At 52.1% G+C, this 22,403-nt stretch overlaps 1 protein-coding gene across 1 annotated transcript in view; it reads right to left on the reverse strand.

The window, feature by feature from the left end:
• The window catches only part of LOC138067063 (maestro heat-like repeat-containing protein family member 2B), a 79,716-nt gene that overhangs the window by 6,452 nt on the left and 50,861 nt on the right, over positions 1 to 22,403 (reverse strand). The window contains exons 3-17 of the mRNA XM_068941021.1: positions 9,294 to 9,415; positions 7,133 to 7,272; positions 6,805 to 6,927; positions 6,179 to 6,344; positions 5,665 to 5,763; positions 4,944 to 5,095; positions 4,374 to 4,517; positions 3,739 to 3,831; positions 2,903 to 2,972; positions 2,675 to 2,788; positions 2,146 to 2,219; positions 1,725 to 1,844; positions 1,058 to 1,165; positions 707 to 866; positions 278 to 318 (exon numbers count right to left, since the gene is read on the reverse strand). Of these exons, the coding sequence (XP_068797122.1) occupies positions 278 to 318; positions 707 to 866; positions 1,058 to 1,165; positions 1,725 to 1,844; positions 2,146 to 2,219; positions 2,675 to 2,788; positions 2,903 to 2,972; positions 3,739 to 3,831; positions 4,374 to 4,517; positions 4,944 to 5,095; positions 5,665 to 5,763; positions 6,179 to 6,344; positions 6,805 to 6,927; positions 7,133 to 7,272; positions 9,294 to 9,381 (1,692 nt within the window). The 5' untranslated portion in view covers positions 9,382 to 9,415. The remainder of the gene's footprint in view (positions 1 to 277; positions 319 to 706; positions 867 to 1,057; positions 1,166 to 1,724; positions 1,845 to 2,145; positions 2,220 to 2,674; positions 2,789 to 2,902; positions 2,973 to 3,738; positions 3,832 to 4,373; positions 4,518 to 4,943; positions 5,096 to 5,664; positions 5,764 to 6,178; positions 6,345 to 6,804; positions 6,928 to 7,132; positions 7,273 to 9,293; positions 9,416 to 22,403) is intronic.

Genomic DNA, 22,403 nt, shown 5'->3' on the forward strand with positions numbered 1-22,403 from the left:
GAGGGCAGGCGAGACCTGGGCTCGGGGCGGCCGCCAGAGCCGCGGCTTCTCCCCGGAGGGAGGGCGGTCGCTCCGCCCCGGCTGGGAGCCGCCGGCGTTGGCTTCTCCACGCCCAGCAGCAGGGTCCCCGCGGGGCAGGGGTGGCTCCGACTCGCTCTCGCACGCCTCTTCCTCCCCGGAGGCTGCCGGCCCCGGCCCCGGCCTGTGAAGCGGCTCTGCCCCGACCTCTCCCGTCGCCTCGAGGCCACGAAAGCCCTTTCCCCGGGCCCCTACTCACCAGCAGGCGAGCCAGCAGGGCCTGCGGCGTCGGCAGCTTGGCTGCGAGGAGGAAGAAAGGCCGGTGAGAGCGGCGCGACCGCCATACCCGGCCCCTCTCGGCTCGCGCAGCCCCCGCGCGGCCCACGGGCTGCTGACCGGCTGCGCTGCCGCAGCCCTGTGCCGGGGCTTCCCCAGGGCTGAGCAGACGGAGGTGCAGGCAGCTCCAGCGCGGCTGGGAAACGCTCCCGGGCCGCAAGCAGAAAGCTGCCAGCAGTCGAGCGAGGCGTCTCTGCCGGGCACGAGGAAACGCGGCACAGAGCTCCCTCGCCCCGGCCAGAGGGGCACGGCTCTGCCCGTCCTCGCTCCCGCCTCCCGCCTGCGTCTGGCAGGGCGTCCCCGGCCCCCGCACGGCCCGGCAGAGCACACGGCGACGGTTTCGGCTTCCTACCTCGCTCCCGGGAGGCCACGACATCGGCCTCCTCCTCTCCCTCCTCGTCCCCTGCTCTCTGCCAGCGCTCGGCCAGCTCTCGGAGGCACTGGGACAGGGGCACCAGCGTGCCCGTGTACTGGGCTGGCACCACGTACTGCAGGAGCCGCGGCCACAAGAGCTGCAGACGAGAACGAGGCAATTCAGCACTTTGGGGTTCCCGCCCCACCGCCAGCTCAAGAGCTCGTTTTAGCTCTGAGGGGGAAACGACGGGCTGCGTTTCCGCTCGCCCTGTGCGCATAGGGGCCTGTTTGGGGAGCAGTTGGGGGAGAGCGGGGCAGGGAGGCAGCAGCAGGGCGCAGGACGACTTACTTTGGTCATCCCCCTGACGGAGACGTCCACAGAGCCCAGGATGTCCAAGCACAGGGCTTGAAGGTCTGTTGCTTCCTGTGCTTCTGCCCGAGAAAGGTTTCCCTGCGCCTGCAAGACACGGTTTGGACAACGCCAGCGTCACTCCCTGTCCCTGAGACGGGAGGTGAAGCGGGAACCACCCAGCGCTGCTGTGATGTCCCCTGGGAGCACCCGTCTCCCGAGGCAGGAGAGAGCACAGAGGCCCAGAGGAGGGGCCAGGTCCCCGGCCAAGGAAGGACTAGACAGGCTGCGACCAGGGAGACCCGCTGCCCGTCGGGGCGCTCGCCAGCGTCCTTAGTCGGGGCCAGCGGCAGCCCGAGAGCAAAGCTGCGAACAAGGATCCCCTCGCCGGGACGGGCTCCAGCCACAGAGTCGGTGAGCACCGCTCATCTCTCGGGGCGAACAGTCAGCGCCGCAGTGGGATTTGCTACGCGCTGGTGGGAGGCCAAAGCGCTCCCCCGGCACCCTCCGAGATCCCCCCCAGGAATGGCGATGGGGACGCCGCTCAGCCCTCTGCACCGCTGACTGCAGCCCTGCTGAGGGGGGTTCCCCATTTCCAGGGCGCCCGCAGGGGCTCCCAGGACACCCCGGCACAGAGCGAAGCCGAAGCGTCACGCTCTGCCCTCACCAGTCTGCCGGAGGCCTGGCTGAACGTGGCGAAGACGTGGGCCACCAGATCCCAGGCCGAGCAGCTCTGGACGCTGCAGCTGAGCAGCTCCTTGGTGAAGCGCAGAACTGCCCTCGCCACCTGCCAGGGAGGAGATTGCAGTTATCCCCCGATAAGATAAGATATCCCCCCCTCCCCCCAAGCTCGAAAGCCGAGGGGCAGACGCCTTCGCACCCACCCAGCCCATCTGCCCCATGGGGAGACTACACGGGCGCAGGAGACCCCTCTGCTCCCACGGTCACTGCCCTGCGGGGAAATTTCCACAGGGAAACGCTCGTCTAGGCTTGACCCCGACCCGCTGGGGCTGGCCAGGCTCTGCCCCGGGGGAAAGCTTTCTCTGCCGCCCACCCACCGCGGTGCCGCCCCTCGCCAACCACCTCACCTTCCTGCTGGGGTCTCTCAGCACAGACCGCACCGCCTGCACAAGCAGGGGCAGGCGCTGTCCTCCCTCCGCTGCTGGAAAAGACGGGGAGAGGCGGGCGCTGAGGCAGAGCCCTCGGTTCAGCAGGGAGCTGGCAAAGCTCCCAGCTCTTTCACACCCGAGCGGCACAGAAAACCGGGCACGAGACTGTGACGGCCGAGGAAGCAGCAGAGTCCCCGAGTGGCTCCCTTTACAGACACAACTGTGTGACGCGACAGACTGCTATAACAACACGGAGCCCTGCAGAAACGCCATGGGGACACGTAGCTCGTGCCCCTGCCCCGTCACCCAGCGTCGGGCGCCGTCACTGGTGTGTCACCGTTTACAGCTGCCCTGTCAGATCCCTGTCCCCGCAGCTGCGTAGCACCTCGGCTGGGGACAAGAGCATTGCAGCTCGTTTTGGGTGTTTGTGCATCACTTGCAGCCGTGTCTGCCCCCAGCCCGGCAGCCCAAACCCCTGGCCGGCCTCACTGCGCCTCGCAGCACTGACCTGCAGAGCGCACCAGGGCTCTGAGCAGCTCCAAGGACACCACGCGAGCGGCCTCGCTCCCGCTGCCCAGCTGCCAGCGCAGAAAAGCCACCGTGTCCTCAGGGCAAACTCGGGCTGCCAGGGAAAATTCGTGCTCTGCATAAGCTGCCCGTGTCTTCCCCCCATTTCAGAGGTTTGGGAGAGAGCGGCAAGGGCACAGCGGTGTCACGCGGAGTCTCCTCCCCTCACCCAGCAGCAGGACGCAGTAGGTCAGCTCCGACCGGTGGTCCCCGCTGTGCTGCTTGCTTTCATCACTGAGCTGTGGGAACAAGGTGCGTTTCAGAGAAAAGAGCATCAGGACTGAGCGGACGGAAAAGAAACTGCTCCCTCCGCTCTCGGCTCCCCGGGAGCTTTGGACAGCTGCAAAGCGGCTGCCTGAGTCGGAGCGAGTCGCCCCGGGCCGGCCGCAGACTCCCTGGAGAGAGAGATGCCGTCCCCGAGGGACGTTTCGCCCCGCGACCGCAGCTCCTCGCCTCATGCAGTGGATCACCCTTGCTTCGCTCCGGAGCTCCAGAGGGAGCCCAGAGGGAAGTGCCGGGGCTTTGGTGGCCAACTCGGGATGCCGAACTTCGAGGAGATGAACCCTTTCCCCAACCTTTCGCTTTCCCCCTCCCTCACTCCCAAGGCAGGCCTAGCCCCGGGACGCGCCCCACAGCCAAAGCCCAGCCCACCCCACCGAGGCGCTGGGCACATCCAGAGGTCTGGGGCGGCCGGGCTGCCAAGGGGCCCAGGGCTGAGCTGCGCCCGGGGTCTCTGCGCTCCAGAGAGCTGCGACGGGGCTGGGAGGGAAACTGCTGGGTGAGCTGGGCTCTCCCCTGAGCCTGCGCACAGCAGCCACAACCAGCTCTACAACAGCCTCCAGACACCGGAACGGGAGGCGACTCCCAACTATCTGCACGGACCCGGCCTTCAGGTAGGTCCTCCGGGCAGGATGCCCTGCCCGGCCATCCAGCAGGACCTTCCTGGCCACGCAAATCAGGTCTGCTGCACCCTGTGCAAGCGGTACAAGGTCACGCTGCCCTTACCTGGCTGTGCACAGCGGTGCCAATGGCCTGAAGCTTGTCCTTGGGGATGAGGATCTTCACTTCCCCCAAAGTCTCAAGAAAATAACTCAGACCCTGCAAGGGAACGGGGGAGGAAGAGCGGGGCTGTCACCTAAAGCAACGTCTTAAGAAAGGAAACCCAGCCTCTTTGTGATGAACTCCTCAACTCCAGCCCCCAGGAGAAAAACCCAAACCCTCCTGCACGGGGCTTCTCGTGTGTCCTTCCCTCCCAGCAGCAGCCTTAGAAGGCTTCTCCTCTGTGCAGAGCCCATCGGACGACGTTCACACCCCTCAGACCTCCCATCCCCACCAGACGCCGCTGCACAGCAGCCGGATGGGTGTTACAGCAGAGCCCCTGGCCTGCATGGCGCCCCAGGCATGGGGCTCGAGGCCTCCCTTCCCAAGGAGATCGGGCCCCGAGGATGCTCAGCTCCCTCTCGGCCCCACCTGCGCTGCTCTGGTGCTGCCCGAGAAGCCCAGGAGGCCTCAAGCCTCCCCTGCCCTCTCCATTTCTTCTCAAGGGGCCCCGGCTCCTCCAGGCACCCCACAGCCCCACAACACCTTGCAGCACGTGCACAGACCCCATGGCCATACCGAGCCCCACTGTGACACCTCACCTTGGTCACCCGGAAAGTGTCCTGGACCTGCTGATACTGGCCCAGGAGCCAGGGGAGCTGCGCCCACACCTGCTCCCGGTGCTCCTCCTCGTGCAGGAGGAGGCCCATCATGGCAGCCATCGCCCCCAGGACCGCCTGCTTGACCTGCACGGAGGGCAGTGAGACGCTCTTCATCAGGGCTGAAGGTCCTTCCGCCCCGACACGGTCTGCCCTCCCCACAGACAGGCGTTTCCCTGCTTCCCCTGGAGGACAAGGGCTTGCTCCACAGCAGAGGGCACGTCCCCAGCCCCGGGCCCCCCCGGCCCTGCCCAAAGGCCCCGGATTCGGCTGGGTCCCAGCAGGGCGGCCCCCGGCCCCGTGCTCCTGGGCGCGGGCAGCGGCTGAAGATGCAGTCCCGCACGCTGCCTGTCGCCTGCCACCAGCATCGGCAGGGCCCGGCTTTGGGTGCTGCATCAGACACCCTGCTCCCTCCCCGGGCGCCTCTCCTCCCACACGGCCCTCATGCTGACAGACAGACGGACCCCGACGTCGCTGCTGCCGCCGCGGGGCTGCCACGGCAGCCGTTCTCACCTCCTCCTCCTCGCAGCCCAGCCAGCTCCCCACCACGTGGCAGAAGAGTGGGTGAACGCTGCTGCAGAACTGGGCCTGCCCCATGCGCGGGAAGGGGCATTTCTCCCAGTCGCGCAGGTAGGTGTTTACGGCCTTCGACCACTGCTCCAGGACTGCAGCGAGACAAGGCAGAAGGCTCACGTCAGAGTCTGCCACGCGGAGGAGACTGGAGGAGACCGGGTCTGGCTCCAGGGACAAGCCGTGCAACGCTTTGACATGCCGGGACTGAAACGCTGCGTTCTTGCTCGCCTCCTCCCCATCACTCCCGTTCCTCCTCCTCACAGCCTTGGTCCCCCCTGCACTTCTCACTGCCTCCCTGCCCAAACCTTCCCCAATACTCGCCCGCTCTCTCTGAACCCCACAAAACCAGCCTGCCCTGCAGGGAGAAGGCGCGAGTGAGCCTGGGCAGAGCTCCAACGACGGGAGGTCGCACCAGGAGGAAAGCGCAGCAGCAGGGGCAGCGGCAAGGGCCCAGGAGGGCCTCTGCACCGTTGCGCTGAGCGCCCCCACCTCCCGCCCACAGAAACCTCCTGGGCTTCAGGCGCTGCTTCGCCCCGTTGATGCTGGTGGGGACGGCAGAGGCCTGACCTCGCCGCAGGCTCGGCCCTGCCGTGGCCCAGCAACAGCCCCGGGCGCCGAGGGCTGCTCCGGCCCTTCCCCTCCCCGCGGGGCCGACACTCACCGCCACAGACAGCGCGCAGGGTCCGGCTGCTCCCCACCTGGCTCAGCATCGTGAGCACGGCGAAGAGCGTCATTCCCACGAAGGGGACGCACCGCAGGGCTGCACAGAGGGCAGGGGCAGGGGCACAGAGAGCGGCCGTCGTCAGAGGAAGCTGGGGCAGCGCACGGGGGAAACCCCGGGGCAGCGCGGCAGGGCGAGCCCGCGGGCTGCCGGGCCCCCGGGGACGCGCTGGAGGGCCAGCGGGGCACCAAGCTGCCCGAGGGGCCGGGGCAGGCCCCAGCACGGGGAGGGACTCGACAGGGCACCAGGGTGCTGGGGCCTGCCCCGAAGCGGGGAGCGGGGCAGCCCTTCGGGGGCCTGCGAGGGCGGCGGGGGCAGAGCCCGCCACGTTGCCTCTCCCGCCCGTCCCGTCCGTAGCGCTCCGGTTCAGCACGGAGCATTTGGGGGACGGGGAGGATCCCTTCTCCCGGTTACTGCAGACCGTAGCCCCGAGCCGGAGGCCGAGGGGCCCTACCGTAGCTGCTGGCCAGCTTGCCCAAGGTGACAAACACAAAGTCCTCGGAGATCTCTCCCAGGGCCCTCAGGTGGCACTGCAGCTCATACATGACGCTGTCGAAGTGGGAGCGGGCCAGAGCCACCAGGACGTCGCTGGCGGCCGTCCGCACGCCCTCCGTCACACCCTGGCGAGAGCAACGAATCCCCCCTCAGCAGGAGAAAGGCCGAGGCAGCCGGACAGGCTGAGCGCGCCGGCGGCCACCGCCTGCCTCCAGCCCTCGGTTCCTGCCTCGGCCACCTCCCTGCGCAGCTCCCGGTATCGCCCCCCAAATCCACTGCAGCCACGAGCCCACAAGGCCTCTCCCTTCAGGAAACACTTGCTGGTGCACAAATCGTGGCCCTGCACGCCCCAGCTCCGCCACCAGCCCTGGGCGCAGGCGCTGCTGGCTCAGGGAGCTGCTCCCGCTCCCCGCTCCCTCTGCAGCTCTCGCGGAGGCAGATCCGCGGGGAAGGAGCTGCCCCAGGGCGGCTGGCAACCTCTGACGGGTCTTAGCGCTCGAGACGTGTCGGCAGAGCCCTCCTGCGGTTTACAGAGCCCGGCTCCAGCCAGGCGCCGCTGGCTGCCTTCAGAGAGGAGCAGCTCACCTGCGCCGCTCTCATGTCCCTCGAAGCCGCTGCGATCGCTCTGCCCAGGACAGCGCTCTGCAAGCGGCCATCCTCGGCCTGCAAGACTCTCTCCAGCTCTCGGTAAGTCTCCGCCCTGTCGCCCTGGGGACACAGCCCAGAAGGGAACAGGTCGGCCCTGCTGTCCCTGACCGCCAGGGAGCCCCTCAGCTGCGGACACGGGGCCCGCCAGCGGCAGTGTTTGCAGCACGCGCCGTTCGCGGGAGGGCAGCGGCCCCCTTGGGAAACCAGGGGCCCTGCCGGGCGCCTGCGAACCCACGCGCAGCCCAGCGCGACGCCCCCGCCTCACCTCCTCGTCTTGCAGGCGGTTGCACAGAGAAGTCACGAGGTCAGCAGAGGTGGGGACGGCTGCAGGGACGGACTCTGCCGCCCTGCCCCCATCCTCGGCCACGCGAGGTCGGGACCAGCAACCTCCGCAAGTGAAGAGACCTGAAAGATGAGAACCAGAGGACAAGCGTCAGTTATGCTGGCCTCAGCTGTCTGCATCAACTTGGGGGAAACGCCTCCCCAGCCTGGAGAGAGAAATCCTTCCCCTCAGCACTAACACCACAGCCGGGGCTGTATCAGCAGGCAGCTAGCTGGCAGGGTAAGAGGAGGGCTTTCTCCCCTCTGTTTGGCACTAGTGAGACCACCCATGGATACTGGTCTAGTCCAGCTTTTCAGTAAAAGATAGATATGATATAATGGAGTGAGTCCAGAACAGAATCACCGAGATGGCTGGGGGCTGGAGCACGTGATATGTGAGGGGAGGCTGAGACAGCTAGCTTTGGTCAGCCTGGAGAAGGGGATGAGAGGCAATGGGCACCAACTGAAATGCAGGAAGTTCCATCCGAATGTGAGGAAAAGCTGCTTTCCTGGGAGGGTGACAGAGCGCTGGAACAGGTTGCCCACAGAGGTTGTGGAGTCTCCTGCCCTGGAGATATTCAAAAGCTGTGCGGACGCAAGCCTGAGCACTGTGCTCTAGATGACTGTGCCTGAGCAGGGGGCTTGGACTAGATGATCTCCAGAGGTCCCTGCCAACCTCAACCATTGTGTGATTGTGCGAAGGTCATCAAACACTGGAACAGGCACCCAGGGAGGCTGTGGGATCTCCATTCTCAGAGATATTCACATCATGACTGGACAAGGCCCTGCACAGACTGCTGTTATGGGCCCTTCTTTGAGCAACAGGTGTGCAACTCCAGTGCACAGAGGTCCTGTCCCCCCTCGGTTATCCTGCAAGCACCCAGAGCCTGGTGGGTTCGGAGCCAGGGGGCCTCTGCTACCCAAACAAAGTGGATGTTATCAGAGCCACCAGGGCTGTCACGGCTGACTCCTCATGAGGCAGCATCTAAGTCCTCTGCATTGCTGGGTGTTAAGTGCAAAGCAGAGCAACAGCTCTGCACAGTTTGCTCCATTTCCTATCTCCCTCAGGGTCCGGGCACCACAGCTCCTTAGGTGGAAAGTCCATGAAATGAGGGGCTGGAGGGAGCTGCATGGGAGTGAGGAGGAGGCTTTCTCCCAAGGTGCCGGTGCAGTTGTAGGGTTCAGAGGAGTTCCCGCAGCGTCGGAAACGGCCAGCCCTACCCGGCGGTGCTAAGTGCTGGGGGTTTGTGCTCAGGCTCTCCCACGGCCCCAGCCCCGGCCCTGCCCCCTCACCTCGGAGCACCCGGAGTCTCCTCATGGCACCAGACCAGGGATAGCGCTGCTGCGCCAGCCCTGCGTGAGAACAGAGCGGGACCGCGGGGACCCACTCCTACACGCCACCCTCACCGCTGCAGAGCGCTGCGGCGAATGAGAGCCTGACCCGGGCACGCCCGCCTACATCACAGACGGCCGCTGGCCAATTAAGGCTTGCCCTGGGACCGGCCTGTGTGCATCACAAAGCACTGCCAGCCAATAAGGGCTGTGCTGCTGGGCCACACCCACTCAGGGCAGGGGACCAGGTGCGGCAGCAGGCAAAGGACCCCAAAATGCCCCAAAGCCGAATTTCCCCATTTCTCTCCGTTAGTCCAATCTGTTTCATTTCCTTTTAGGGGTCTGGTCACTGACTTGGCCTGAGTGATGGCTCCCAGCCCCTCCTTGATCTGGTTCCTACCAGCCAGAGGTGACCTGGTGTCAAGGGGGCTGATTTGGCCTTTTCTTTTCTCTTGTTGCCTGACTTTCTCCAAAAAGAGGCTTCTGTAGACTTGTCACCTATGTACATGTCTGTATGTGTCATTCTCTGTGTCTCCTCTGAGCAGCTGAACAGCCCTGGGTTTGCTCAGGGGCAATTTGCCATCTGGATAGAGTCCTGGGCAACGTGCTTTAGGTTACCCTGCTTGAGCAGGGGGCTGGAGGAGATGATCTCCAGAGGTCCCTTCCAACTTCAACTGGTCTGTGATTTTGTGAATTCTTTCAGAAAAAAAGTGCTCTGTCCTTGTTGGCCAGCCACAGCCTGAAACAGGAGTCGTGTGAACAGAGACACTTACGTGTCCCCAGCTGACAGCTGGTGGAAAGCTGTGATCTGCGTAACTCTGTGACCTCTCCATTCACGCTGCTTGTGCTGGGCGTCAACATCACATCCCTTTCCCATGCCTTGTTTTCCCTAAATCTGTGGGGCATAAGAGAAATCCTGTTGGGAAAGGGCAAAATGTATCTTTGTTGACCAAAGACAGAACCGCAGTCTCTCTCTCCGTGGGTAACTGACACCTGTCCCTCACAACCCCCCAGAGCTGCAGCACACTGACAGGCCCTGGCAACATTTCAGGGCCAAGGTAATGCCTGGCGGTCAGGGACACCAGTAGCACAGAGCAGTCTGGGGGATCTCTGAAGCCAGCACATGCTCATTCAGGCACTGCCTGTTGCCCAAAGGAGTTTTTCCTCCAGAACGTGCCAAAAACAGCATTGAATGTCTCAGGTACCATAAGAAGCCAAAACTGCATTAGGATCATAGGATAATTCAGGTTAGAAGTGACCTTGGTGGGTATCTAGTTCCACCTCCTGCTCAAAGCAGGGTCATCTATGAGATCAAAGCAAGTTGCTCAGGGCTTCATCTAGTTGGGTCTTGAAAACTTCCAAGGAGGGAGAGTGCAAAACTTCTCTGGACAATCTGTACCACTGATTTCCTTATATCCAGCTGGATGTAAGATCTTCTCTGGCAAGAGCAGAAATACAATGTTGTGTAATTCACAAGTGACCCCAAGACACCCTGCAGCAGGGGCCGGTACGTATGCCTGGGGAGCACGCATACCTGTCTCCTGTATTTTATGAACTGTCCCTTTCCCTGATCACTGCCGACTAATTCTGTAAGTGGTGCAGCTGATCAGCTGTGTGCATCCCTGAGGAACCCCGTGGCCATGTTTTAAGGCCAGCAAGCAGTTAATGAAGTGGAGGGTCCAGGACCACAGCCTTACTGAGCTCTCTGTCTCCACCGTGTGGCAGTAATCACTGTGACAGTATGAGAATAATGAAACCCTCGGCTGCTGCGTAGAAAACGCAGTAAGACAGCACTCGCTGCTTGTAGCCTTGCAGAGAACTTGTGTAGCCTTGCAGAGAACAGGATCAGGGAACTGACTAATCTAAAAATGCACCCAGTTCTTTCCCCTTTGCTGATGCAGCTCTCTGCAGGCTCTTTTTCCCCAGCTGGGTCACCACATAGCTGCAAAAACGCTGGACCTGGGGCAAGAGGAGAAGCAGGTGGCTGGGGGAGGGGCATCGGGATGACTTCTGGCTGGCTCAAGGCATGTGACATACTACAGGTTTAGCACTAGGAGACCTTGCACCTTCTTCTCAGTGTACAGTGATACTTTTGAGTTGGGCTAGTTGCTTTTACGGTAAATGTGATTCGGTATCCTTCAGACGTCTCTTTTCCAGCTTGGTATTTTTGAAAGCTTTCTATCTCATCCTTGCTGTCCCTTGGAAACACTGGTAGCCTAAGCATGAATGATGTCAAGTACTTCTCCTGCAAAAAGTGTTTCATTAGCTGCAGAATGCAAAGCAATGCATGGCAGAGCAGAACGGGCAAGAAAAAGAAGCTGATCTCTTCATTCGGCATGCAGGCAAAAGTTTTGGTGGGGCCAAAGGATCTCTTGCCTGCAGACCAAGGACAAGTTCCTGCCCTTTGGTTATTGCCTGTGGTTTCATTTCTGCTTCCTTCTGCTGCCCATCTGCAGGAGCAGCAAAGAGCTGTTTGAATCAAATGGCTGTGTGCCAAAACTAGAAATGAGGCAGATTCTCTGCCAACTGATTTACAGTGCTCCAGCAGGGCAGTGGTGGTGGGAAAACTGCCAGAAATGTGCTTGCCAGGACTGACTTTTATTGCTTCTTTCAGTTCCCTGAGACCAAACCCATGCAGAGGGGTGGAACAGACAGGAGCACAGGACCGCAAGAACGCATGTTCGCTGGGCTGTTAAATCGAGCAACCACATCAACATTCCTGAAAGACTGACTTTTTTTTTACTCTGGTTCTCTATTTCAATTCTTTGAACACCAGCAGAAAGAGAGAATGAAATAAGAGGTTACAGATGGATCTCTCTCTTTTTGTGGGGGTATATTTGGCCAGTTTTTCTCCTGATTGTTTACTGACACTGCCTTACAGCAAAGCTCCAGTGAGAGGAACTGCAGTCCTTTCCCAATGTATGGGATAGAGAGATGGGTGAGAAAAGGAGGAAGGAAATCCCTCATTTCCTGCAGACCTAAGATTAATTGTGAGCACATGAAAAGTAACTCTGGTACCAACCCCTCCAGCTACTTCTTGGCACAGGTTCATCTGAGATTTGCTAGGTAAAAATCTGTTTTCTTTATGTGCATCAATACTGCATCCAAGATCTTTATTCTAGTGCACTAACCTTTATACACATCTTCTGCCCTCCCAGGGTGCTGGAAAGCATCGTTTGTCAGGCCATGACATAACTTGTTAGCCAAATCAGGATCAGCTCCTCCAAGCTTTGAAAGCATGGTGCCTGTAACTGAGAGGTACTTGACTGATGTGCGTACTCAGTTGGATCAGCTTTCGGGGCAGATTGGTTGTGCAAACACACGAGCTGCACAAGGCAGGGGCTGGGCAGGAACAGAAACAGGCAGTTCACGGCAGGAAGGACAGCGTGACCGCTGGTTCTCTCCAAGTGCAGCTCCGGGCAGAGAGACTCGGTACCCCCTCTAGTGTCCATCTGCCTTAACTTCTTCCCACATCCCAACTATACAGAAGACTTTGCTTTCTTGAAATCCTAAGGAAGTCTCAGAAGCAAGCACCATGATTGAAAGACTTTCCCGCTTGTTCTATTAATGGCTCTGTCTCGTATGAAATAACAATCAAGAACAACTGGCCCTTTGTGCATGCCCCAAGTAATTTCTTCTAGGTGCTCTTATGTCCTTTTCCCCTCAACTGGGTCAATTCTCCCTTTCTTAGTGGGATTTTCCTGCTTTTGATATGAGTTTTATTGCCAGTTCACCTTTGTGATGGTCCTTAAGGGTTTTTTTTTGGATGAATTATGCTAAGACTGTCACTTATTAGACAGTTAAAACTTCCCCCACCCTCCAACAAACCCTTTGCATGTTCTGCAAAGAAATTTCTGCAGAGACACTCCCAAAATAAAATAGGCATGAAGATTAAATGATTGTGCCTTTACTAGAAGACGTGATCTCTGTATCAGGACTAAGGAACACAGTTTAGACCTAGGTGGGAAAAGCTGTGCTACGTTCGGCATTGTGGCTGCACCTGCTCCATGACGAAGCAGAGCATTTCAATTTCCAAAGCTGTCAAACAGCAGCGAGTAACAAAAGTCTCACTGCATGTGCTAAACATCTTTTAGTGCTAAATGCATATTAAATTACCCTACTTGTCATGTCTCTTCTAACGAAGAATTAACATCAATGTCAAATCTTGCTAATGCTATATAAAAATTATTCTGGGAATACCTATGTTACAAGCTCAATTTCTGTATGTTGCTATACTGCATAATAGAGGGGGAAACATTGTATTTCAATTACCCTTACACTACTATTAAACAAAATCATTGCAGTGCCTTGGTTGGCCTATACCAGGAAGAATTCTGGGGGAAAAGAGAGAATATTTAAAATAATGAAATACTGCCATCGCAATTATTATTTCTAAGTACATATTTCTTACCAATACGTTTTGTTAAGGTAATTACTCTGGATAGTATTTTTGACCCCAGGTAATAACTTACATGCATCAGCTTCCTTGTGAGCACATATCAGCATGTCCCTAAAAGGAGGCTATTAGCTTTTGTTAAGCAAGCCATGGAGAATGAGCAGAAGCGGTGCTTATGCAGTAGTATTAGAGCATGACCCTCTGCCAAGCCATACACATGGCACACTAAACACAGACATGGAAACTTACAGCCTTAACTTTCAAGTAAGCTTCACCTTCTGATCTGACCACAAATTAATGCTAACCTTTGTCTTGAAATCTGTAGCTATACACAGCAGTAACAGCAGCACTTCACCATCCAGGAAAACAGCCTAAAGGATGGACTTTTCAGAAAGAGTTAACAGCTGATATAAAGCCATTCTCTATGCCTGTCCCACCAGCATCCCCACAGCCTGCAGATGCATCTTTCTGCTCCTTTCACCCTTCTGCCAGCCCTTCTCCTTTGGCAGGATCCAAGTGGACGCACGTGGGATTAGGTGCTCAGAGAGTAAAAAGCTGCTGTGCTTCCTACTGAGGCTCTCTGGGCACCACTGCTCAGCATTACTTTAAAATACCCAACCCATGATGACCGATGTAGCCTGCCCAAAATCTGGTAACATCTAAATTAGGTGTTACTTTTAGAAACTGACTCTTCCCTTTTCCGAAGAGGTTTCGTTTATTTCCGTAGTTAATCCTGTGTGCTATCTGTATAAGCTCACACCTTTTTTGTTGGCAAATCTTTCCACTGATAGTCATCTGTGTGATTTAGTGTAGTAGGATGATTCATTCTGCCTCCCTCTCTGTATCAGAAGTGTTTGTACTTGACTGTAAAAGCTTTTTTTCTTAACAGCTTGGTATTCATCCTTAGATCTGTGTGGCCCCAAACTGTGTTCAATAACCACTAATGCATCAAATTGCTTTTCCTTTTTACTACCCACACCCAATTCTGCTTGAAGATAACCATTCACCCTCCAGCAGTTCAGTGACATATGGGAAAATCAGTTATGGCTGATGTGAAACAATTCTCCATTATCACCCATTGATTAGTTTTTGTTCTTTGAAATCTTGTATGCCAACCATATGCAGAGTCCTCATTTAAGCTAAACAAGACCCAACCAGCTTTGTTTCAGTTCTCACAGTGCCAAGCTTCTATACTGATCTTTTCCCATTGTCAGGACCAAACCAGAAGAGTTTTCCTTCAGTCTAAAACAGAGAATGTTAGTCTGAGACAAACCTTAAAAAAGAGGAAGAAGTGAATGGCACCTTCCCCTATTTGGAACAGGATGAGGACTTGAAAAAGCTCAAAGCTTGAAAAAAGCCAAACACTCTCCACGCCCCAAGGAAATATTTTGGTACCAAGCCTGCCCGTGCACTTAGTAATACAAAGGTTTTCCTACAAAAGTGCATTATAACAACACACATGTCACCATTGTTCAATCAGCAAGGCCCAAGCGTGGATAGCGTGGTTTGGAGAATAGTCAACTTTGTGCGCATTGAGGTTGTTTTGGTAATTCTGTTTTGCCTCAGTTTCTGCAAAAGTAAAAAAAAGCCTTTCTTAAAGCCAGGCAAAAGTTTGAGGTCAGGGAAATTGGAGACGCCGGCACTACATGCTTGTACCCTGTCTTCCATGTCCATTTTATTAGTTTTCTTTGTGTGTGAGAAAAGCACTGACTACAGATACTGCATTTCTCCTGGTTTTCAAAGATAAGGGGGCTGGAAAGTTATGACTGCATTTAAGCATCAAATCAAAATGTTTAGTGTCTATTTCATTCATTTTATACATTCTTGTTGTTCACATTGGAAGGCAGGATAGATGACAGTCTAAGGATGGATGAACATACTGCAACAAAACATGCAGATGTACAGTTAAATGAAACAGTGCCTGAGAAGGGAGTTTTGCAATGAGATGCAAAGACTTGTCTTTGGAAACAAAAAATTTTACTTTAAACATCTTCAGAAGATAGTAAGACTATAGAACCAGAGGACTTTTTCCCTTATCACTAGAAGAGAGTCAAGGAAATGGTAAAAAAAAAAAAATAATAAATCCAAGCTCACATTATTACTTTCTCAAAAAAAAAAAGAAATGCAATACTTTTACTCTAGGTGTCACAATATCTATTACAACTTCTGTTCTCTTCTAAGTCTCTTAAATGAGTAAAACAAATGAACGTTTTAAGTGCCTACAAGGAACCTTGTCACGTCCTTCTATCTAAGTGGTAAGATGGACAGCAAAGTCCTTGCCAAAGAAATGCGTGGAATGAGGCACCGGTAGGTCTTCCCTCTCCTGAGCAAGGGATGCATTATTACCAAAACTATGGCTTCTACTTGCTCCATTGAAATTAATCTGAACATTCACTTTTCATGTCAAATTGCTTCTTTCAGAAAAATATTTCCCCTGTGTTCATGGAAGGAGAAATCTCTCCTCATGATGCAGAAATAATGAATTTGTTAATAATTCTTCACAGCATTTTAAATCCCATTGAACCTTCAAATGCAGATGAACTCTTCATTTTATAATGACTCATACTAAGATGAAAAAATGCAAAACTTGAACTGCAACTGCTGTAAAAGCAACATCAACACACAGCTATGAAAACTCTTTGTATTCTTTAGACCTAGCCTTCAGAAGAGATATGAAAGTCAGAGGCTATGGTATATCAGATGAAACTTTGGAGTTGGGGAACAGAGAACGTGTTAGTCACAATACTCATGTTCCTTCTTTTCCTTGTGAAACATCCTCTGCAATGCTGCTGAGAAGAGGCAGGGAACAGACGAGGGTAAATTCACAACACTTCTCTGCTTAAGGAGCATTCCTCAACTGAAATGGAGTGCACAGCTTGGTAAAGACTAATTTGAGGTTTTTTTTTTTTTTTTTTTTTTTAAAAGGGATGATTGTTTCAACAGACAATCTTCCAAGGGTTTTGAAGTTAGAATTGATGTTGATAAGGCCAGTAACGTTGTTGTGCCATCACTTCAATGCTTTAGTTTTTGTGTAAGTCAAAATCCTAAATATAAAATCCTTAAGTTTTCTAGCATTACTTACCAAGATGAACTTAACTGCATCAATTTGTATAGGGAAGGCTTTAACGAGACTGCAAATTGAAACTATTCCTCTAGAGCATGGCTTGCCCTAGCTGAGTAGGCCTGAATTCAGCATCACTCCATCCCTGCAGAATTCAAGAGGTTTATTCTCCCGCAGCAAGTCTCGTTTTCCCCGTTCTCAGAGAGAGCATGGATTGTGGTACGGTTCAGACACAACAGCATTTACATAGACATGGCATAGAGACCAGCTACTGAGCAAACCTCTGACAATATGACTGCATTTGAGCTGTGCCTCCCCATGGCCAGGGTTAATACTGCTTGAAATACCGTGTCAGAAATAAGCCTGTAAATTGTAAAACCTTTCCTAAATAAAATTCACCCCTACAGAAGGGCTCAAGTGTCATTGCTGGCTCCCAAGGTTACAGCTAACACAAAACCTGCATTCTTTTAAGTGGGGTTAACCTGAACTGTTAAAGACATGACAAGACAGGCATGCTTTCATGGAGAGCCATTCCAAAACAACTGTTCTGTCAGCTGTCGTAGGGCAACTTTGTTGTGGGCTGCTTACGTGTGCTAAACGTCATGCCCTGGAATTCACGATAGAGCTTGACTGTGCAGGACAATATGGGTTTCTAGTTTGGGCATACTGATACAATCAGTGATAGATTCAGTCTGTCCAATTCAGTCCATGAAGAACATACGGCGTGCTCAGAACGATGATGCAATATTTGCAGACCTTTCAGGAACAGGCCAACTTCAGGGAGCTATCAACTGCTCTTTGTCATCCTCCAGTTCGCCTTTCTCCTGCAAGAACTTGGTTATTGTCCTTAACAAATCTGCTGTACTTTCAAACCACAGATTGTTTGAAAATTTATCTTTGTACATAAACATATATAAATATACACACATACGTATATGTGAGTTTATCACTTGTGTCACCTCCCTTCTTTGGAGTTCTCTATCACCACCTCAGTCTCTCCTAAGGAAATTGGCTCTGCTAAAATAATTAAGCAGATTCAAGTGACCTAGGGCAAACTCTTCTACACATAATTACTTTCATTTGACTGGCTTCCTGTCGTTTAAATGAGACTCTCTTCAATCTAAAATATCCCTGGGCCTGGATTCACTAGGAAAACCACCACAGTTGCATATCTTAATGAAGATAGTTACTGAGGCCTTAGTTTAAACTGAAAAGCACCAGCTACACTTAAATCATCACTTGGTTTTAATGCAATCTGCTTAAACCACAGTCAAATCATTACAGGAGCCACAAACCTTGAATTTCTGACAAGCAGTTAACATTAGCAAGCTTTCTAACAGCTACAATTCTTCAGTAAATCACTAAAAATTGGCAGTTAATTTTTAACGGAGCATCAAATATCTAGCTGCACTCACCAGAAATTAGGTTAAAATCCAAGGAGGGAGTGGACACAGGCTAATGACAGCAGAGGCTGTTTTCTACAAGAACAGCTGTTTTCTCCCTAACAGAAGTTGCCCACAAAGTGTTACTCTTGTGGTTCAGCTAGTTTTTTTCCCCTGGGCAGTCTGACACTTCTAGAGACTAGGTGGCCACATTGCTGACAATCTGTGGAGGAGATAACTGAAAGTAAATCCTCAATGACTACTGTGGTATTACATTTCTGCTGTTTATTGTCATTCATTTTTGCAAAGCCTTTAAATGCTTAAGTAAGCATAAAATTGCAACATGCTAACTGCTTTTTCATTAAGCATCAGAATAAGTAGATGCTTATTTTAACACATTTCTTCAGGCAGTTGCTGATAGTTACCTTACCACAGGCTGAGGTCTGGATAAACTACGTTTAGAAATTATCAGAAGCAGATTCTGCCAAATACACAGGCTGCGACAATTGTTTGCAAGGTAAAGCATGTCTGAAAGTAGTTACAGCCCTTCAGCAGCTGTACAGCATTAAGAAAAAGTGGCATAACTTTGGAGTAGTGGAAACAGTAAAACTTCCTCCACTCTCATTTTTCTAGCTGTGTTATATCAGGTTAGGTTGGTCAGCTAGTCACTTAAACATAGCATTCTTTTCCATTAAATTTAAACCCACTAGAACTAAGTTTTTGAGTATTATGTTGTGTGTTTGGTAACACCTTCATGTTGATGAATTCCAATCACAGACTCACGGTGTTCAGCAATGTACAAATACCAAAAACTGTAAGAAGTGGTTTGAAGACAAAGCTTTCTGATTATCCTGATGTTTCTTAATAAAAGAAAATAAAAAGTGTCCTTATACAGAGACTTTGGCTGTAAGATTTGAAACTGAAGGTAGGAAGGACAATGGACTGGCAAGCACACAGTGAGGTACTGGTCCGGCCTCCATAAATCAAAGATTATGGAAACAAAGCTGATACAGGCTGCATTTTGTTGCCACGCCAATACAGAGCAGCTTTCCCAGGAGTTAGCTGATGATGCAGGTGGATTTGAACAGCAGAAAGTTCTTTTCTATTTCTCACTTACTGGCCAAATTGCAAGTCCAGCCTTCTAAAGGCTACATCTTTCTCTACAGCCACTTCCATTACAGCTTGGGGATTTCTGCTCTCAGAAATTCTCTGAAAGTAATCATCATTTCAGGGATCCTCTCCATTGTCCATGATTTATGTTGCACAAGTGTCTATTACCTCATTTGCTGATAATCTGATCATTTTCTTGGGCACTTAAGGATAAAGGCTGTAAAGGAACTATTTTCAACTGTCTGTTTTACAAAACCTCCAATTCTAAAGGACTATCACAGAACTGACATACCGGCTGGTGCAGCAGGAAAAGGCAGGCAAGCTGGTACTTGTTCCTTATTCTTACAGCTATAATAGAAACCTTCACAGCTTTTTACACCTTAACGCTTTCTCTGTAGGCTGGCATTATTTTACATCTCTGCAGGAGAGTTCAGAAACAGATGAATCTCACATCAGCTCGTGGTCTTTTGACGTTCTACAGAATACTAGCGCAGGAACAGACGAGATGAACACTTGGGTTTTCAATTTCCAGTTGCCAAATCCAGTTCGGAGTTCATGAAAGGCAGTATGGGACAGCAGATCCACCAAAGCAAGCCTGTTTAAACCTATATGGCTCTATTCCATCTTGCCACAAGGTGTGGCAATTCATACAGGGGAAAAAAAATCAGTCAATGATATCTTTTTTGGATTTCCCTTCCTGAAGAAAATTGCACCACAAGCAGGGACTCTTGCCAGGTAGTAAGTGACCAGGGAGAGAAATAGGTAGCTTTTTCCCCTAGTCAGCAGGTGGTGTCACCTCACCAGAAGAAACATTCTGGAAATGCATCCAACAGGGAGAAACAGCCATCCGGCTGGCTCCAGAGTATTCCTAGGTCCAGTCTCTCCCCAGAGAAAACAGGCAGCTAAAAAGAACATGCATCTATCTCTGACCGTAAGAAGTATCACAGAGCCTGTGCAGGTCACACTTGAAATAAGAAAGTGCCGTTTGATTCATAAGTTCTGCCATAAAAACAAAGCAATCGCTTTGAAACGAGGGGAGGGGAAGTGTATCTTGCCATGATCTCGACCAAGCACTTACTGCGCTTAAGGAACTTCTGTTATCTAAAGCAAAAAAACTCAATTTTTAAAAGAGAGGGATACAGTTCAACTGTTGACTTGTTTCCAGAGCAGGAAAGACAGAAGTGCAGGCACTGCACTTCCCCTCATTTCTGCCTTTGCTATTTCCTTAGCCCGTATTCGGAACAACAACTTGTCTGCCCAAGAAATTTTGTCAGCAAGCCAGGGCATGATTTGCTATCTCTGACTCGTCCACAGTGACCTCTAGAAGGTATCTCAGCCCCCTGCGGAAGTCTGGAGCCCAGTAGCTTGCTTTGACCAAGCACTGACTGTGCTGTGGAGTTGCCAGTGGGCAGTAAGTCCCATTGGGGTGCTTCTGTGCACTTACTTTGTGGCTAGACAAAAATATCACAGTACTATTCAGGTAGTACCATTTTGCCATGAGGCAGCCAGGTTATACAGTCTAGCACACGACAGCACCTGCTGCGCTGCACACCTCAGACATGCCCAGTGGGGGCTGCTCTCAGCTCCTATAAGCACCTGTTGAACACAGCAGGAGTGCAGCAGGGCACTACCCAGCCACATCATTCATCTAGCTCCAGACACATTGTCCAGGGCTTACTGGGCAAAGCTTACTTGGGCAGGCCTCCGTGCTGCTACAGGGCCTGGAAGCCCCATATGGCATTAGAGAAAGTATTTTCAGCTAGAGCACAGTAAGACTTGCTGGCGCAGCTAGCTGTTTTGAAACACTTAAATCTTTTGCTGCTAGAAAGTTGCATCAGAAGGAAGAAGTGTGCATATCCATACATTGACATGCAGAGCTTAATCTGTTCCTTCCCATTTTTGCATCTGCCTTGCTCAGTGCAGTGTCCTTTCAATTAAGTCATGGAACAGTTGAAGGTGTTTTTTAACAAGATATCTCCACTAAGTCCCCTATGAACCCCTTTTTGTAGGCAATTACCTTTCCCTGTACCAATGGTTCCTGCCTTTAACTTAGCACAAGATTGATTTCAAGTTAAGCACTTGGGAAATCAGCAACAGGTTTCTCATCTCAATGTTAAAGCCAGACCTGTGAAAATCCTCCACTGCATGGAGTCTTTGAAAAGAGACTAGAAATTGGTAGAGGTCTCCAGTCAGCAGGTGGAGAGGATAGGTTAAAACACACTGCCCACATTTTCTTGCTGCATCTTATGTTTTGTCTTCCTTAAAGAGGTGCCCTCCCTTTAACTTGAGGAGAGGGCAACTTGCATTGCTCCAGCAGAAGTTTTTCCATGCACTCCCTGTTAAGACAACAGATGCAGTGTCAGCATTGTCAGTTAACTTCAGCCCCCAAAAGGAAAGAGGAGAGATGGCCTTGCTCAGAAGGAAGCTAGGCAACAGAGCTTTGCTGTCAGCTGCAGTGGTAACATGGATCGCTTGTTTTAAAGAAGCTCTACATCAAGTTTCAGGTGGTTTTTGAATTTGCTTCCACTTCCGCCTTTTTAATGAGCATGCTGGAGAAAGATTAAATAGGTGAGCAAGGTTTTTCCAGGAATGGAAAGTCCAGCAGTTACACTTGTGTATTCTCTACAGCAATTTCTGCCTTCAACCAGCTGGAAAGCTATGCCAAATCAGCAAATATCTGAATTATCAGACCAAGCAAGGTACCATTATGGATTTTGTTCATGAATTAACTTCAAGTGTTACACCCCTTGACAACTGTGCGTGACCACAGCAGAGGCAAGGAATGGCATGAAGAAAAACTCCAAGAAGCTTGCAGTTGTGAAGCAGTGTTAGGTAATAAAGTTCTGGGAGAAGTAAGTGTTTAGGACATAGAAGTGACACTGTACAAAAACCACCAAAGTCATTTCTTCCCTTTTCAGGGCTACTGTAATAGACTATATGACCTTTAAGAGAAGGTTGTCCCAAGGTGCATCCTGTTTAGTGATTACAGCAGACTCCAGGAAATTTTAGTCTGTAAGGTAAAACTAGTCCTAACTCCCTCTTTCCCACACAATGAGCACTTGGCAAAAAACAAGCTTTATGTCATCATGGGTGGATGTCTAGCAGCTTGTTTTAAGCAAGTCATTTGACAATATGTAGAACTCCCTATATAATTGCTACTGTTTGGGGTAGTATGCCTGCCTCCCTTACAAGATAGGGATCTTGAGTTTATCACTAGTCAAATCAGAGAGTTATTCTGCAGAGAGATCCTTCTGGTTCTTGCAGGCAAACAGCTGGATTTATCACTTAAGCCAGGCAGCTTAACAGATTTTGTCTAGAACATCAAAGAGTCTCCAGGCTATGATGTACTTAGCAACCTCCACTTACTGTATTTGTGCAAGTCATTTTTCAGCCGAGAACACTGTAGTTTGCTTTTAAATGGACAAAACTGGTTATCTGCCACAAGCGTTTTAATAAAGCAACCTGCTGTTTATGCTTCCTGCCAAGAAAAATACAGCCTGTAAGTAAACAAAACAGCCAATTAGCACCTGCTTTATTACTCTAACCCTCACCACGAGGCTCATTCAAATAACTAACCAAGCTCATATGTACAGTTCAAGTGAAATGTGTCAAGCAAGTAACTGTAAAAAGCCTTGCAGTGCCCTGAGTAACATCACAAGTCAAAAAAACTTACAACATTTTAACAGTAGTGATAAGTAGGCAAGCTGTATAACAGAATTAGCTTCCTCTGCATGTACAGTTCAGAACATGCTGACAGTTGACCAAGCACTGAGCATACATTTCCTTACTGACAGCTGTATTGCAGCTTAAGTTCTGTTTCTAAATACAATGGTACTTTGTAGCAAGCAGAAAACTGGTTCTTCAGCCTTTCATCACAATCATTTTTTATTACCCACAACAGATCAGTAGGTTGAACCTTAACATACTTATGCCA

This window comes from Struthio camelus, chromosome 4, assembly GCF_040807025.1.
Source record: "Struthio camelus isolate bStrCam1 chromosome 4, bStrCam1.hap1, whole genome shotgun sequence".
In the NCBI taxonomy this organism is placed as follows: Eukaryota; Metazoa; Chordata; class Aves; order Struthioniformes; family Struthionidae; genus Struthio; species Struthio camelus.